The sequence below is a fragment of the Thermochaetoides thermophila genome, assembly GCF_000221225.1.
Source record: "Thermochaetoides thermophila DSM 1495 unplaced genomic scaffold scf7180000011816, whole genome shotgun sequence".
In the NCBI taxonomy this organism is placed as follows: domain Eukaryota; kingdom Fungi; phylum Ascomycota; class Sordariomycetes; order Sordariales; family Chaetomiaceae; genus Thermochaetoides; species Thermochaetoides thermophila.
The window spans coordinates 5012584-5029228 of record NW_006383032.1 but is presented as its reverse complement, the minus strand read 5'-3'; the positions used below and the strand labels follow the sequence as shown (position 1 = coordinate 5029228).

General features: G+C 53.7%; 2 protein-coding genes across 2 annotated transcripts; one reads left to right on the top strand and one right to left on the bottom strand.

Annotated features, from left to right (window-relative positions):
• Positions 1-5803: 5803 nt before the first annotated feature.
• CTHT_0034410 (uncharacterized protein) lies at positions 5804-8140 on the top strand (the record flags this gene model as incomplete). Its single annotated transcript, XM_006693812.1, has 2 exons — positions 5804-5876; positions 5940-8140. 2 exons carry the CDS (start codon positions 5804-5806, stop codon positions 8138-8140), a joined length of 2274 nt encoding a protein of 757 aa, XP_006693875.1.
• Positions 8141-8723: 583 nt separating this feature from the next.
• Positions 8724-12533, bottom strand: CTHT_0034400 (ubiquitin-interacting motif-containing protein; the record flags this gene model as incomplete). Its single annotated transcript, XM_006693811.1, has 3 exons — positions 8724-10440; positions 10512-11979; positions 12059-12533. The coding sequence occupies 3 exons, from the start codon at positions 12531-12533 to the stop codon at positions 8724-8726; spliced, it is 3660 nt and encodes a 1219-aa protein (XP_006693874.1).
• Between the last annotated feature and the right edge of the window lie 4112 nt (positions 12534-16645).

The window sequence follows — 16645 nt, the reverse complement described above, 5'->3', positions numbered from 1 at the left end:
AACTCCCGTCTTGGTCAAAACCAACCACGTCCACCCGGTCCAATCTTCCATATGTTGCGGCGCCCGGGTTCCATGGAATGCACGGTTGCAGGCAAAAAAAAAAAAACGGCAGAACCTTAAGTTGTGAGCCCAGCCCAAAGCTCTGACTTTTGGGACGTGAAACCTGAAACATAAAGGATGGGCACTGACGGAACCTGGAAGTATGAAAGACAGGTAGGCAGGTGTCATCCTAAAGCTGGAGATAAAGTCCTTCCATGACCAGGCAGGATCGGCGAATGCACTGCAGGCACCAGACGAGTACTGACCTGGGCTGAGCACCTTCCAGACTCCAGCTCCAGCTGTCCTGGGCCATCCACTTTATCATGGATGGCTTACAACTACCAAGTATCACCTACACCTAGGTAGCACACCTAGCCGTGATGCGCAACCGAGTAAGGTAGGTTGGTTGGTAGGTTACCCGGCCAGCTCGGCAGGTATGTGGTGGAGAGGTAGGTAGTGTATAGCCTGATGAGCAGCCTCTTCTCGACAAGTGACGAACAGCAGTGACATGGAGGCTCAAGCCACCTCAGGTACGGGGACGGATTGTGCGCATGCGAACTCAGCTACAGCCAAGCCAAGTCATGGAACAGATGCTCATCGCGATCTGTTTGCCCTTACGCCGCGAGCCCCCCGCATTGTCCATCCAATCCGCCAGGGGCACGATCAAGAGTGCAAGCACCGGACAACGCATGCCATTGGAAACTTGAGAGGACAATAAAATAGACACAACCAAAAAAAAATCGCACACATACCTGACAAGATTTTGGCATTCACGGACAGCATGACAGCATGAAGAAGGAGACTGAGGCATTGCACACTGCATTGCCAGAGGAATTGAGATGGGAATGGGAATACAATCGGGAAATTTGGGCCTTCCTGGAGAAGGGGACACCCAAGATTCGTCCCGTTTGCCGTTCCTGGTTGGATGTTCCTTCCAAGTTCATTGGCCTCGTACTTATCGCGTACGGAGGGAATCATAGAGAACAGCTCGCCTGCCCGTAACGGCCACTAGGGCGAAGCCAAGACACAAGACCCGTGGGTCGCCAACCCCGCAAGGCTCCATCCACTTGCAGTGTTGCCCACACAAGCAGACTGGCTGTCCAGAGATGAATCTTACCGTATGACCCAGCGAAATGGGAGCAAACAATACGTGATATTACCACCACACTCTCGGGTTGTTCGCAGGATGCCCCAGGCCTCCAGCAATCGGCATCACTTCAACAGTACCTTCGTCGTGCGAGCTGCCCACAAAAACAGCCGAAAGTCTGCATATGACAGCGCCGGGACCTGGGAGGGACGTATGGGGGGAGATTAACGATGACGGCCACGGGACGCGACACGGCTCGCAAAAATTCCAAGCATCCACAATAGGTAGGCTTAGATCACAAACCAAACGCTCCACCAACCAGCAAGTTTTCTTCGCGATGTGCATGAGACACACGTTGCCCACTGCTCAGAGACTCGGGAACACCATTCTCATCATCCCCAGTCCAGTCCCATGCCTACATACTGGTATCACATTACACATGGGCGCCAGCGCTTTGGGGCCTGGCACCGCGTCCGTGGATGCTGCTCTCAGGCCACACGTGGTTTTTGTCGAACTTGGGAGCGGCTGCGGATTGCAGCGAAAAGCGCAGAGGTACCGTCTGGTGTCTACGGATCACTTAGCATGCGATTTGTACGGGGCGCGGTTGTCCACACGATCGGGTCAGGAGGAGCCCGTGGAGGCTTACGGCACACTGGTTTGGTTCTTGGAACATGAACTGGGATGATCCTCTAAGCCCACCGGTCCAGACTACTTGTTATCTCTCTACGTACACGACCTCTTTGGCTACGGGCTGTGTGTGAGAGAGATGCTGTCAGATTAGGGTCGGGCGTTCGATCAGGACGACATGGTTCGTACGATCTGGCCCGATCATCGAGCTGTGCACTCTTTTCTCGGCGATACGGTCAGCCTGCCTTCTGCCCACCTGTCAAGGGAAATGCTGCTGCTACGCATGCTGCTTGGGAAGACATGCCCCTCCCAAAGCCTTTCTCTCCGGGACTCCCTCCCCCTTCCCCCCCCCCCACCTTTTCCCCAACATTTGCTAAGGTGAGGGCCCCTTGGCATCATGGTCTGTGGAGCATGGGCGTTAGCCCCGGATTGCACCGAACACCTCAGGGCAGGGGACAGCATTCATCGCCGGTTGGTACTTTCACAAGTCTTTCACTGTGTTATTTTCTCCCCGATACGCCCGCCTATGGATTATTCTTGCAGGAGTTGCCCGTGTCTCCGTTAACCAGGATCTCTCGCTCTCGCTGACCGGTCGGCTGGATCTTTGCGGGAAGATCTCACTCGAGATTTCTCTGCCATGGCCCATCTCCCTGGGTCCCCAAATGCCGGAAATGCGGGCTTTCACGGTGGTGAAACCGCGAGGGAGCGCACTCGGCTGAGAAATATTGGTGTTACTGATGTTTTCAGGGCTCTGCCACCGCGGCATCCGGCGATCCTGCCCATCTGCTTCTCCTTGATATACAATATACATGCACACTGTCCAACAAGGCAGGCTGCCGAAGCGATGCGGCCATTTATAAAGCGCTCCAATGACTTTTGGCATAGATGCTTGTACAAGAAGCTCAGCTGGAGCAAATCCACTGCTTTTTCGTTACGGGCGTGGATGCGGACCTCATACACGAGATTGTGTCAGTTGCTGACGGCATCGAAGCGTCAGCAAACCCCAGATGCCCGCGTCCCGACGGAAGCTCTGGGAAAAGACATGGCCGGAAGAGGCATGAGGATGCATCGGACACGGCAGAGACAATATATTTCGCTATTCAAAGGGCGGGGTCACTCTGGCTAAATTCCATATTCCCCATTTTGCCGGCGCTCCCAACCAAACTTTGCGGCGCTCTGTTACGCAACGCGTGCAATTCTGCTAGCGCCGGTCCGTTCATAGGCAGCTACTTAACGGTTTTATTAATTGCCTTACGAACACTATGATCTCTTTGCAAGATTGGGGCTTCTCTCCAAACGGTCGTGGTACGGTACCTCGGTTGTTCTAGCCGATGAAGCTGCTGCTGTGTCGATGTTCTCCGAGCTCTCAGACTTTCAAGGAACTCTGTGCTGGTTTCTCGTTATCTATCTGTCGTGGGTACAAGCGATTCGGCGCATAGCGCATCTTCGCCTGCTTGTCGTCTTAAATAGGAAGGCCGTTTTTGCTTGTTTACCCTAAATGACGCGCATGACACTCTCCTTTTCTGGTCGAGACTAAAGAACAGGCAGGTGGCAGGACGCGAGGGTCGTCTGGTCTTTCTGCACACCTCTGGCGCTCGAGCGACCGACAGTACCAGTAGCCTGAACTCCTCTGGCACTGCTGGCTTGGCCGATGAGATTTTGATCGACCCGAAGGCCCAAATCGAGGTCCTTTGCAACATTTTCTCGCTTGCCATGATGCCTCATTGGCTGCCGGAGGGCTGTTGTGTGGACAATGACTTTGAATGTTACCGCAGACCCTGCCTCATCAGCAGACTTCCGAGACAAAGTGAGCTCGCATTGGCACGTTGCAGGTTGCAAGAACCCGCGAGTTGAGTCGACTAATCCGTAGGACCAGGACAAGCGCGCGCCAGAAGTCTTTCCCACGACAAGCAAGACAGACTGCGTATTTTACCCATGTTGCAATTGCCACCTAGGTAGGCAATAATCCGTAATTCATGATTGGCTTTTGTGTGTACGGAAGGGTTGGCAACGGGGATCGTTGAGCCACTCAGCCTTCGCCTGTCAAGCATGCGCATCAAGGCTTGTTGGCCGCAGCGAAACAAGGCTTTCTGTGAGTGATGCTGACGCCACTGATCGAGCACGGCCATCGCGGCATTACGGCTCAAACCGTACAGTGCCGCGTTGTGACAGTTTGGCTGATGGATATATGTTGACTTCCTAGTCTACCAATTGCCGACCAAGCGATATGCGACCCTGGCGTATGGTTCCACCAATCCTGTCATGATACTGCATAGGTTCACTAGGTAGCTACCTATACCACGCACTTAATAGCGGGTCGTCTTGCCGGAATCCACGTGTGTTGGTTCCCGCAGTGTGAAATGATTTTGACATTTTCTCGCTGGCAAGGAATGATATGTGTCAGCCAGAAGGTCTGGTTTGTGTCATCACAGATCCGCATGCTTAGTGTGTTGGCTAGGATTCTAGTGAGACAATCGAATTTCTACTTTGGAAAAACCAGGGCCCCCCCCCCGAGTCGGTCGTCAACCAAGAGACGATGGCGGAGGACTTCGCTCCATGGTGAAGCTCGGCAATCTGGGGGCGAGAGTTCGAAGAATCGTTCGGTTGCAGCTTATGGATCTCTGGGTGTAGCGGTCCCTCTCTCGGATTTTTACACCGGGCGTGCATCATCAGCCGGAAAAAGAGAAGAAGCCTGCGCCCATACCCTGGTCAGCCCCAAAGCCCCTGGCTCTGTCTAACCAAGCTGGGATAAAGCTCATCTCGAAGCTTGTCTCAAACAAAACGGCCAGCAAGAAACTGCATGTGACGACTGACCAGAGAAAGAAAGGTGAAGAGCAAACCATGCTCGAGCTCGAGAGGAACAAAGAGACCTGCCACGTTATCGCTCTGCACGGCAACAGGCATGTGTGGCGTCAGACTGGCAGGCAAACAGAATGAAAAAGCCTGGCCAACAACAGGCGCGCTCGCCCAATTGTGAGCACTGGAATCTGAGCATCTGAGAGCATCTCCGGCCCCAGATGCATCTCTAGACTCTAAAGCCGTTCTCGTTTCTCGCACCATCCACGTCCCCTCCATCCCCTCGGGGAAGGGTGTCCTCGGCCAGGGACGAAATCCTTGTCAAAGTCACAGATCCTCATGCTCTCATGCTCATCTGGGGCCACTGGGCCAGGCTTGGGAATGCTTGGAATCATGGGCTGCTTGGCAAAATGTTTGTGCAACCCCCAGGCCCCATATCTCCTCCGAAGGGCAAGGGCAGGGATGCCGTTGCGCCAGCCTGTTCCCACGACTTCCCTCAAGGCCGGCCGCCGACATGAACTGTGACACGCGGTAATATGAAATCGTCCCACAGGACGCTCGTTGATTAGGCTCAACATAGCGTCCAAATTGTACTGTAGTCTAGAGGGAAGCATTCTCCCGCTGGCACAGTGTTCAGACTCCATGCTCCGTACATGGCTTTTGAACTCCGGCAGTCGTGCACGGTAATTATTCTGGCGCGCTCATCTTCATTTCATTCCTAGTTCCAAGCCGCCTTGCCGCAACGCCAAAACAGCCGTTCCAGACATCCGAGCACTTCCAAGATCCAACCCGTCGCTGATTTGCCCTCTCACTGTTCAGCTGCTGTCCTGTCTCGGACCTCTGCCGGGTCGCTCGTTCAATTCCCAATACCCTTGTTCGCTTGCGTTTGTTGATGTTGTGAAATCCATAGGGGGGTGACCGGCCCATCTCCTTGTTTCTTTTTCATATTCAGTTCCTCAGGACAGCTCTCAGCTTACCCTTCGTTATTGTTCGACCAGTACCAATATCGTCCTCCAGCATCCAGAACGCAATGCTACCATTGGTTGTGATGGCGAAGAGGTTCTTGTGGTGAAGACAGAAGCAGCCGATAGTCGAGGGGCTCTCGTAGAAAAAAAAACAGGGCAAGCACGCACAACTTGGGCGTATTCTGTCTCCGATGATTGAGCGGGGAGATACAATTCAGCATCAAAACCTTTCAGCTCTCAGACGGGCGCAGTATAAGCAACAAAGAAGACTTGCCCCAGCCAGAACAGCATGGTCAGGGGCCAGTGTGCGCTGTTCTCCATCGCTGTGCTCGCTGGTCTTTGCGTCGACAAGACCCTCGGAGGTCAGCATCTATCCGGATGCCTGGATTGCTTTCCCCGACCATGGACACTAACAACGCAAATAGGACTACTCAGACGCCAGCACATCGCCGCTGGCTCGATTCAGAATGCTCAGGTTATCAGTGACTCCGTCCTGCCAACTCTGGAGGGGCCTGTCAGAGGACCAGCAGCAACGGTAGCAACCGTCAAAGGCTTTTCCGAGAGCAGCTCAGAGGATGCCTTCCCTGAAGTGGGCGCTCCCATCGTCAGTCCAGTCCTTCCTTCAACAACTACTGCTAGTGTATTGAGCCAAAATGCATCTTCGACGCAGACGGCAGGATCAGCCAGCTCATCGACAACAGCACGAGTACCACCGACCAGGCCGCCAAGTGCACCCTTAACTGTCGCCGTGACTATTGTCATTGACGACTTCCTCGGAGGTTCGGGAGGGAGCACATTGTTAGAGTCCTCCTCGGAACTCTCTACCTCAACGAGTTCGGAGGACTCAGCGAGCTCGACAACATCCTCGAGGAAAACAGCCCCGACCCCCCCACGTCCTCCACCAGCAGGAGGATCGCTTCCCTCTGGCACACCTCAGGTCTCTTCCGCCAAGGTAGAGAGCTTTGATCTGGGTTATGGAAAGACGTCGGCCCAGCCAATGACATTCGTGACGTCTACGCTGTCTGCAGATGCCACCCGGGTGTCCAACTCTGTCGAGGAGCCATCTCTTGTTTGCGACGTTGGTGAAGTTGTGGTGACACCCACGGTGTGGTCAGTTGTTTACACCAGCACCATCACCTGGTTTGGAAATCCAGAAGACTATACTCCTCCATACCCGCCTTTATCTCTCCCTTCTCCGACGCCGACTTGTATTCCAAATCCATCCCCGGCTGAGCTCACCGTTTCGTGGTGCTCCACGGTCAACTCTGATATCAAGTGCAGAACGAGTACAGCCACCCCGACTTACCTGTTTGGAGTGCAGACCAGCTTTATCAATCCAATCACCTTCCTGACTACTGATAAGAATCCGGCCGTGATTTACACGAGCTTTTCGGCGCCGAACTACGGCATCAGCCAGCCACCCAAGACCCGAGATAATCATGTCAGCGCAACCGAGACACCCGTGGTTTCTACTCCAGCCTATAACTCCAATGACGCTCCACACGCGATAACCGACGCGGCTGTGCACCATCCAACCCCCAGTCCAGCAGTCCCTATCACTGTAGCAGTGCAGCCATCAGCCGTGGTCATCAATGGCAACACAATTCGCGATAATCCCGCCACCCCGACCCAGGTCGTGGTTGTTGCTGGTCAGACCTTCACCATCGACCCCACCAAAGTTGTTGGAGCCGGCCACACCGTGGACAGGCCGGCGCCCACTGGCGGGGCCTACGTCCCCATCCCGACTACTACTAGCATTTCCGGCATCCGCGTTGTGGTCATCTCTTCGAAAGCCATCATCGGAAGCTCTACCTTCGCTCTCCCTCCTGCCGGAGCAGCCCCCACAACCGCTATTGTCTCGGGGAAGACATTTACCATTCACCCGACCGCCATCGTCGGCGGCAATGGCCACAGTGATGGGACTGGCTTTCCTTCAGCAGGCAACTCTGGCTCACAATATCAAACCCTCACTCTCCCAGCCTCCCCAGCTCCAACTGAAGTTGTCGTTGCGGGCGGCGACCTCATCACCGCAATCGGCGGTTCCATCGTCATCGTTCACGGCACAACCATCACCTACGCCACGCTAACTTCTGCGCTGACGACGACCCTCAACCCCGGCGACCCCTCGGCCGTCATCACCATCGGGCCCTCGGGGATCACTCTGACCGAGCACGCATCTCGCATCATCCTCGGCGGGCCCGACGCTCCCTCCGGCGCCACACAGTACGCCCTGGTCGGCGGGGCAACGCTGACAAAGATTGGCCCATCGGTGGTCGTGCTGGACGAGACGACATACACTGTCGGCCCAGGCGCGGGCACTACAATTACGCAGTTGCCCGGCGGCGAGACGGTAACCATCGGCCCCGAGGGCGTGGTTGTCGACTCAACCATGACAATTCCATTCCCATTTGGACCAACGTCTACGACGGTGATCATACCGGGAGCAACACCTACGTGGGGAGGTGCCGTTGCTACAGGAGTTGGAGAATATGGATATGGTTGGACTGGGAGCTATGACAATGGCGAAGGTAAGGAAGAGGAGGATGTGGCAGCAGGGTTGAGACCGTGGCTAAACGGCGTTATGTTGGCATGGATGATCTCTCTTTTGCTTTGCTGGTCTGGTTAATGGCATCGGGGCGGCAATTGTGCTTATATGATTTCGGGTTTTGGCTTGGGCTTTTTGTTTGTCGGGATTGGGGAGTTGTTCAGGCGTTTTGGTCCATCGGGGTTGAAAACAGCAACAACATGCGATTATTGTTTTTTTTTTCTTCAATCACTGGGCAAAGAAGCGCACATTCATTGTGCCCGCCATCTTCGATGTTTATGGACCAGGACTTGAAGGATGTGGTTACTCAATGTGCCCATACTTCCATGACTGATACCCAGGAATTCATCTACCGGATACGAAGGCTCAAAGTTTGGACGTGAGGAACTCTCACGGGAGGTACTTGAAGGGGTAGTCGTGGGCTGGAAGCATTTTGGCTCTATGTACTTAACAAGCGAGAGTGAGGGAATACAGTACATATTGGATAAATAGCTACCCTACTGTGACAGGATGTAGCAAGTCGGTGACGGCGCAATAATACAGCAGCAGCTGTGCTGTATTGATATTTTCGATGCTGCTTCATCGAACGGAGTCAGAAACTTCTCCTACGGACCGCCACCATAAATGCTAAAGACAAAAAACCAGCACATTGCTCGAACCTTGGTCACATGCTCTTTTCCTTCCCTTTTCCCCTTTCGCCCCTCTCACTCAACGGCACGTATTCGTCCACGTTCGAAAAGACACCAACAACACCGTTGTTGGCTCGTCTAAGCCGCCGTTCCTCTTCCTCCAGGCTCAATCTGAGTGCAAGAGCCAGGTCATCGTCGATTCCGGTGTCGAAATCTGCGCGAAATCCGACTTCGTCAGGCATAATGTTCGGCCCTTCATCAAACCTTACTCCAGAGCCGCCACTGTAGTGGTAAGACCCAGACTCCATTGTCTTGGCTCCTGGTGCCAGTAACGGGGCCTTGCCTTTTTCCTTCCTGGATGTGCTCTTTGTCTTAGTCTTCTTAACTTTGAACTCGTGGCCATAGTGGGTGGCAAGGCTACTCTGAGACACATTCTCATCGACGCTCACGACAGTGTCAGCGTCACATCCAGCTTCCATCAACGAGAGGCGGATGGCGTGTTGGAGCTGAGCTTCGTAGTCTGAATCGTACTGGTCATCATGTTCATTACGTAGTTGTCTTCCTTCGAGGTTGGATGAGGACGATGTGGCGCTCGGTTCCAACACAGTAGGAGCAGCAGCAGCTCCAGAAAGACTTGGTTCTGGTGTGATGGTTTCTACGCTGCCGACAGACGACGCAGTGTCCCTCCCAGAGACAGCTTCTGCTGTTGATGCTTTGTCGCTGGTGCTGGCCACACTCAGACGTCGTTGTTCTTCCAACAGATATGCCTCCTCCGAAATGATTCTGGCATATTGCAACGCCTCTTCCTCGGTCAGTTCACCCATCCACCCATCGCCAACGTACTTTCTGCGAAGACGCTCGAGTTCTTTCTCTCGACGCTCCCTTTCGCGTCGCAATTCAGCCTGCTCAGCAGCGATGTGACTTTCGACGGTATTGGAGTTCCGACGTGCACCACCTGCACCATGGACGATGTCGTGATGATGACGGTGCCGGCGCTTTCGACCCGAATGCTGAGTTGTTGAAGAAGAACTGTAATTCCAGAAACGAACATAAGTGCCACAGGCGAGGATGCCACGCAGAGCAGTTGGGTCTGGATCGAGAAAGATGGCTCGGACACTAAAATAATTTGCCTGAGCTAATGCAGGGTTGGCGTTGAGCAAGTGGCGCGGAATCCGGCCGTTAGATTTGGCATTAATTGTGCGGATAGGATCAGGAGATGAGGCCAGCGGGTCCCAGACTTGGACCAGACTGTCACTTCCACCATGTACGAGATAAAGCGAAGACAATGCAAGGCTGGTAACCTCAGGAGATTCGGTCTGAATAATCCGCAACGGATGGATGACGGATTCTGCGCCATCGCGCGTGTTCCAGACAAAAATAGAACCGGCATTGGTGCCGACAGCCAGCAGTCGAGCACGCCGACCAGGGATTTCGCCCAGGGGCTGCTTTGCAATGGGGGTAGCGGCCGGATTGGGAGTAACTGTCTGAGAGCTAGAAAGCAGCGGGTCCTCGAAAGCTGCAACAACGGCGTACATGGATTGGTCGACAGCGCTGGCAGTGATCTCGAGGCCATGGCGCTGCGTGAACGCAAGCTCAGCGACCTGCCACTCATGACTATTAGCCGCCCGTGCTGGAGAGGACCCGGAATTGGACCTGCCGAGTCCGAGAGTCGAGAGAGCTACTCTGAAATCCTCAGGAGTCGCTTTCTGCCCGGTTTCAGTCACATTGCCCCCTAAGAGTGAGCCACGGTGGCTATAAGATTGGGGGGGGTTCCTGCTCGCGAAGGACGGGAGAGTTCTGTTAGAACGTTGCCCCTGACGTACCGGCGGATAGAGGGGCGCCCTCCATGTTGATCGCCGCATGTAATGACAAAGATGGCTTCCCCGTCACCCCCTTCGCTCCCAGCAGCGAAGTCAACCTCAAGGCGACGCAACATATCCCAACCCTCGAAGGCTCTTCGGAAGTAAGTTGGGGGTTGCCGCATAAGCTGCTCAATTTGGCGAGCATCCGCAGCTATCTGCTCTTTACTCAGCCCCATCGAATTCGCGGGGGACCTGGGAAAGCTGGTGTCGCTGACGGAAGTCTTGTTGAACTCGTCAAGTCGTGGCCTGCGGCGTGTTGATTCGATCAGCTCCCAATAAGCAGTCCGCCCTGCGCGCCAGGCGGCGTTAATTTTATTTTCCACCTTCTCTCGGGCTGGCACAGGTTCTGGCACTTCGGTCAGGTAGAATACCTCTCCAAGAGCATTTAAAGCCACGGCCCAAACACGTCCTAGAGCCTTTCGCCGGTAGCAGTAATGGTCATCAACTTTGATGTCAACGATGGGGACGCCGGGGCTCAGCACCCAGCGAGCGGTGATGTCCCCATCAGCGTACCGAGGGCCGGTAGACTCCCGGCCGAGCGCGTAACTGGTTACTACACCCAGCGTAGAGCCAACCATGATGCCTACCATGGACTGCGTGATAGTAGGCACATTAGAAGACTTGGCGATCCAAACACAACTTATGGCTTCGGACAACTCTGGAATCTTGGGAATATCCGGGGGCAGCGGATCAAGGGCACTTCGTTCACGGCCCAGATAACGACCGCGCAGCTGACCTGGCGCTTTATAGTAGACGTGGCCGCCAGGAAAACCCTCACCTCCGGCCAAACCATAGTGCTGGCTCACGTCAATGACATTCGGGACAGCGGCGGGTCCGTCACCAAGGCCCCAATACTCGAGATCTGGAAAGACCTCGTCAAGCTGTTGGAACGAAAATGGGTCATCAAGACCCAACTTCTCAATCCTGCCGGTAGTGGGATCACTAAAAGTGGCCATGCCGAGATCGGCACTGCCATGTATAGCCCTCGGGCCTTTTCTCCCCCCAGTAAAGTCGGCATGCAGGCTGGTGACCAGCCATGGAAGCTTCGGGTTGTACGTCAGGACGGCGGTTGCTTTCTTGCCAGACTGACAAGACGAACGAACGGCTGCGCCAGCAACGCCTGGTTTCCCTCGCACAACGCTCCGAAGCAGGCGGGTGCGAAGGAGATATTCGCTTCGCCATGAGGACAAAGGCGTCAGACGAGTGAAGTAGCGAACCTCAGAGCGGATATAATCGGACGAATCGGTAGGCTTTGATCCTACACGGTACTTTACGTGGTCTGCCAAGGCATCCTGACCTGGGAAGTAGCGCAGGAAGGCAGCACGCCAAGCATACGGAGTTGTTACGAGGGCGTAGAAGCGCTTCGAAACCAGAGCGACGGCGGCATGAGAGTCAGGATGCAGATGAGACAGGATTTGGGTCAAGATCTCTGTAAGAGCACTGGTCAGCGGCCACGGCAGCAAGAACAAGGAGAGTACAAAGGCGCCGTGGGCGACCACAATACGAACCGTTCGGAAAGTCGGTCAACTTCACGCCGGTCGACGGCGGGCCGTGAGTGACCCTGAAGGCCAGCGACGGGCGCGATGTGCGACAAGGGGCCGGTGCAATAGACGCATTCTCGTACTCGGTGATGCGCTGGCCGGCAACGGTAACGGTAACAGTAACGGCCATAGGCAGCTTGTTCCCCTCGGCGGCAATCAACCGGCCAGGGTCTTGGGGTGCATATTGCTGCCGCTGATGGCCGAACAGGGTGACATCCGGGGCGCTGCCGTCGTCAGGGCGTCCGTCGGCGCCGTCGTAACCGGAAGGCTGGACGGAAAACGGGCCAGCATCGGGGCTGGCGGCTGAGGCTGGGAGGCGCTCGCGGTCGCGGTCGCAACAAGAACCAGGGCCATGGCGGGCGGAGATGGCAGGCTGTGCAGGGTGGGGGCTGTCTGGCTCAACTAGATGGTTCAACGGGGTTTTGACCAGCCCTGGCTGCATAAAGTTCCGTGTAAAAAGCCCGCTGCTGGACTGTGTGGTCGGCTGTGCAGCTGCAGGTGCACAGTCGAGTCTCAGTCGAGTAAGTCGAGTCGAGGTTCGTTGTCGTGGTCGGGGGGTCGGATTGGTGTTGCCTTCGCTCTCCCTCTCGCTCTGTCAAAAAGTGTATTACTGTCGACTAACTGCGTCAGATGCAGTCTTCCTTTTTTTTCTTTAAGCGGGCGAGCAGCACTGAGCGAGTATTCAGGGTAATAGAAGTACGCTGTAGCAGGTGGTTGATGTTTAATTGAATCGAATGTCGATAGAGTCCCGTACTACAACTCTACCGTGTATGGATGACGCGATGTGGTCGTCGATCGTCAAAGATTGTCGACTTATGGGTGGGTGAAGTGACGTGTTTGAGCACTCCCATTTTTCGCCTACTTGTACGACACCCCAGCGAGTAGCGAGCATGTGGCCCGTGAGCAGGTGGGTCCCAGGCGAAGGGCTGGAGGTGCCCGAGGGCTTTCGAGCGCGTCTTGGCCAGGTTTCGTGGCTTGTGTGGCTCGTGTATCTGGGGTCCGGCATTTCGGCATCTAGGTTTCTCGCTGCTGTGACCAGCCAGATCTTCCGACATTGGGCAAACTCCCCTAAAACGGCGACCCGTCAGCCGTCAACCATCGACTATCGACACCATTGCGCAGCATCCCTGAAACCACACTAGTGCAAGCAATCCGTCTGTACGGATTACTGATGTTCTTCTAGTTCAGTGTTTGGATGGAAATGGGCAATGTACTGCAAACAGCGGCCAAGGTTGTATGTGATGTTAATGTTGATTTGAGTTTGAGCCATCTGGCTTTCGCATGCCGACGTCAACGAGACGCTATTCATGTCTGTGCTGGTGGTGTAGTAAGGAGTCCAAAAGCACTCGTACGGATCCGCGTGGCTTTCAAACTTAGCTAACAATGGCCTGGGCAGCCTCGCGCTCTGAACTCATTGTTCCGTGTTGTAAAAGGTTGCTCCTCTTGTGTTTCGCATGCTTGCTTCGTAGTTTTGGCTCGAAGCGGAAAACGAAAAAGTGGACCACGTCCCACGTCTCAGGGCTAGGTCCATGGCCGCAACGGCATCGTAATGACTATCATGTTGGTGTTGATTACTCTCCCTTGCGTATCACCATGTGTAGTTGACTCTTCCCCTTTCTGTAACGATAACTTCAGAAAGATTGTCGGATGTCAACACCCAAAAAGCCAGGTTAAGTAGCTTAGCGATTTAATTGAGTGTGGATTCGTGAGCGTTTGCTCGAGTTTCTGCCGTAGCTGTATTCGAACCAACTCTCCTTTACCCAGTAGACACTCCTGTGCACAGGCTACGGACATGAGCACGCAGAGTGGTTACAACTCTGCTTTTATGTACACTCGCTTCGAAGAGCACTTCTTCGCAGCATGCAGTCACCTCCGCATCCAAATCGGAAGATTCAACGGCATTTACGGAGCAGTGGTACAATACCAAGGGCAAGCCGTACGTGCCATGTACTCGATAGACTACCAGTTGTTAGATGGTCGCGCAAAACAAGTCACCCGCGAGCCGTGAAAGCCAAGGCCAGAAGGTGTGAAACAGTTAGTTTCACGGCATACTACTTGCTGTATGTACGAAGTTTCAGTTCACTTGCCCGGCCGGCAAGGTGACTTTGGAAATTAGAAACAGTAGTAGGTACGTGCTCAGTCTGTGATATATGATCAAGGTTGTGCTACCCACCTTCAACGGTTTCTTAACCAACTAACCCCCCACTCTTTTTTGCGTTTTGGCCCCACCTTTATTTCCAGACCGCTGCCCTGTGCTCCCAGAGAAGCTCGGAAGAAGCTTCGATCAGGCCAACATCCTGAATTATTGAACTTCAAGTTCCAGCTATTTACGACATGCTTCATTCTTGTACAGCAAATGACTAGTTTGTTCTGCACAAAACGACTTATCGCACCGTATGCGTGGCCGTGTAAGCCACAAGCAACTTCTCCCTTACCCCCACGGTTTTGTAACAAGATCAGAGAAGTTCAGGAAAGTCTCTTAGCCAACTGGCGTCATTAATTTGCAGATTACCCTTGCTCCGAAGACCCAGACATGCCTTCTGGCCCAACGGATATTCCGGTATCATTCCGATCGAACGTGAGACCATCGACGGGCCCCCTAGATCATGAGATGCTACTACACTACAACCCACAAACGATGCCACATTGACCATGTCCGTGTTCTGGCGTTTACACAGCTACTTTGCAACTTGGCAGGAGCCAATCGACCGCATACAGTGTGGAGAGGATATCCGTAGCTTGGCTTCATTTGCTCATCCATATGTATCCATATGGTTTTTCACACAAGATGCTCAGAGGGAGGTTTTATCTTGGTATCAAGGAACCATATAGGTGCGCCAACGAATTAACTAACCCAATCCAGCGTGCTTTACGTAATTCCAGCGAAGGAATTATGGTATATACGATAACTACACTACACTACAGCGCACACGGACCTTAACAGCAACTGGGAGGCTGAGTTGGATTGCTAGGTTGGTTGTTGCCCGTGAGCTTCGGCTCTCTTTTTTTCCGTGGGCGTGGGTCAACCAACCGCACGTTAGTGTACGTGCACACTCTCCACATGGGCAACGCGGGCAACTTATCCGCATTCGATCTTTCGCATCTTTACCAAGGAAGTCGAACAGGGGTCGGGGAAGCACGAAGCGGCAGAGTGCAGCAAAAGCAGCATCCGACCTGCTGTTGCTTGGTGTGCGGGGCGACTTGCCTGCCGCATGGAACGACTCTTCTCTCTCCTCCAACACTAGATGAAACAACAAAGTCATGGCGAAGTGCGTATCTCAACCAGTGGCATTCACACGGTGTACGCATCCTCGAGCTTGACATCTCTGCGGGACATAGCGTTTGCTTTTCCAGATCTGTACACGTATAGGACGCACCCGAATATCGGTACATATCACACATAGTATACAGGTACTCCGTTACCATATAGTCCCTACACTCTCCCTTCGTTATGTGTATTTGAAACTATGTTGATGAAGAAAACAATACCGTTGGAAGTGCGGTGGTCACAAAGGGAAGTTGTATTGGCTTTTCTGTACGCACGCGTCATATATGGGTGATATAGGTGGAGACCGAACATACGCAACACCACCCTCAAAAAACTCTCAATGCCTTTACCTACTGTGTAACGCAACAGGGACAAAACGGTCTTGATTTCGTCTTCAGCGCCGTTTATCCTCGAAAAAGTTAAGCACCTCCCTGTTTACTAACCGAAGCGCCATTGGTCCCGAGCTGTCCCGCGCCATGCCTCGGCAGGTGGGTCCTCCGGGTAAGGGATCCCGTTGTCCACGGGCTTCGCTAGTCCTCCGAACCCGCGAGCTAGTGAGAGGATCTGCCCGCAAGCCGCTCGTCCCTTCCCGCTCAAGGACCCACGATAATTGTGGATATGGTTTGACTTTGATCGAGCGCGTCAGAGGACAGATACATCTACCCAGAAAACAAAATACGATCACGTGGAATGCCTACAAAATATGTATGTGGGAGGTAGCAAGACACCTCTCAAGTATTTGGACGTTGGCGTTGCCCGTTCGGCTGGAGGACGATGTCTCCAAAAACATGCTATGTACCTCTCTCACTGTACTTCATGCGTCCACATTCTTTCACTAATTTAGGCTAGCCAGTGCTGGCAGAGCGAAATGATGTTACGGATTCGTGTCAGGCAGCTAAGGTTTGCAAGCTGCGGAAATCTTGTCGCAGGATGCCTCTGTGAGTGATTGAATGTATGTTAAAAATGCATTACACGCAAGCGGGGTGTTGACGGCGATGGCAATGGTGACATATACCATACCCTGGAAGCCTGCCCACGGTGGCCCCGAAACCAAGCAACTAATACTCTTCACAGCCTCTGGCTTTGCAGCAAAATAAATAAATAAATAAAATAGAATTAAAAAAGAGGCCCTAAGCATCATACTTTTTATGCACCGATAATTCCCAATTAAACCGGCAACTAGTTGTAGAAACAGCTTTGTTGACAAGAGCCGAAACAATCGGGTAGATGCCGGAAATGCTGGCGTCCAGTTCGCCCGAGGGGTGGTCTACAAGGCTGCTCCATGG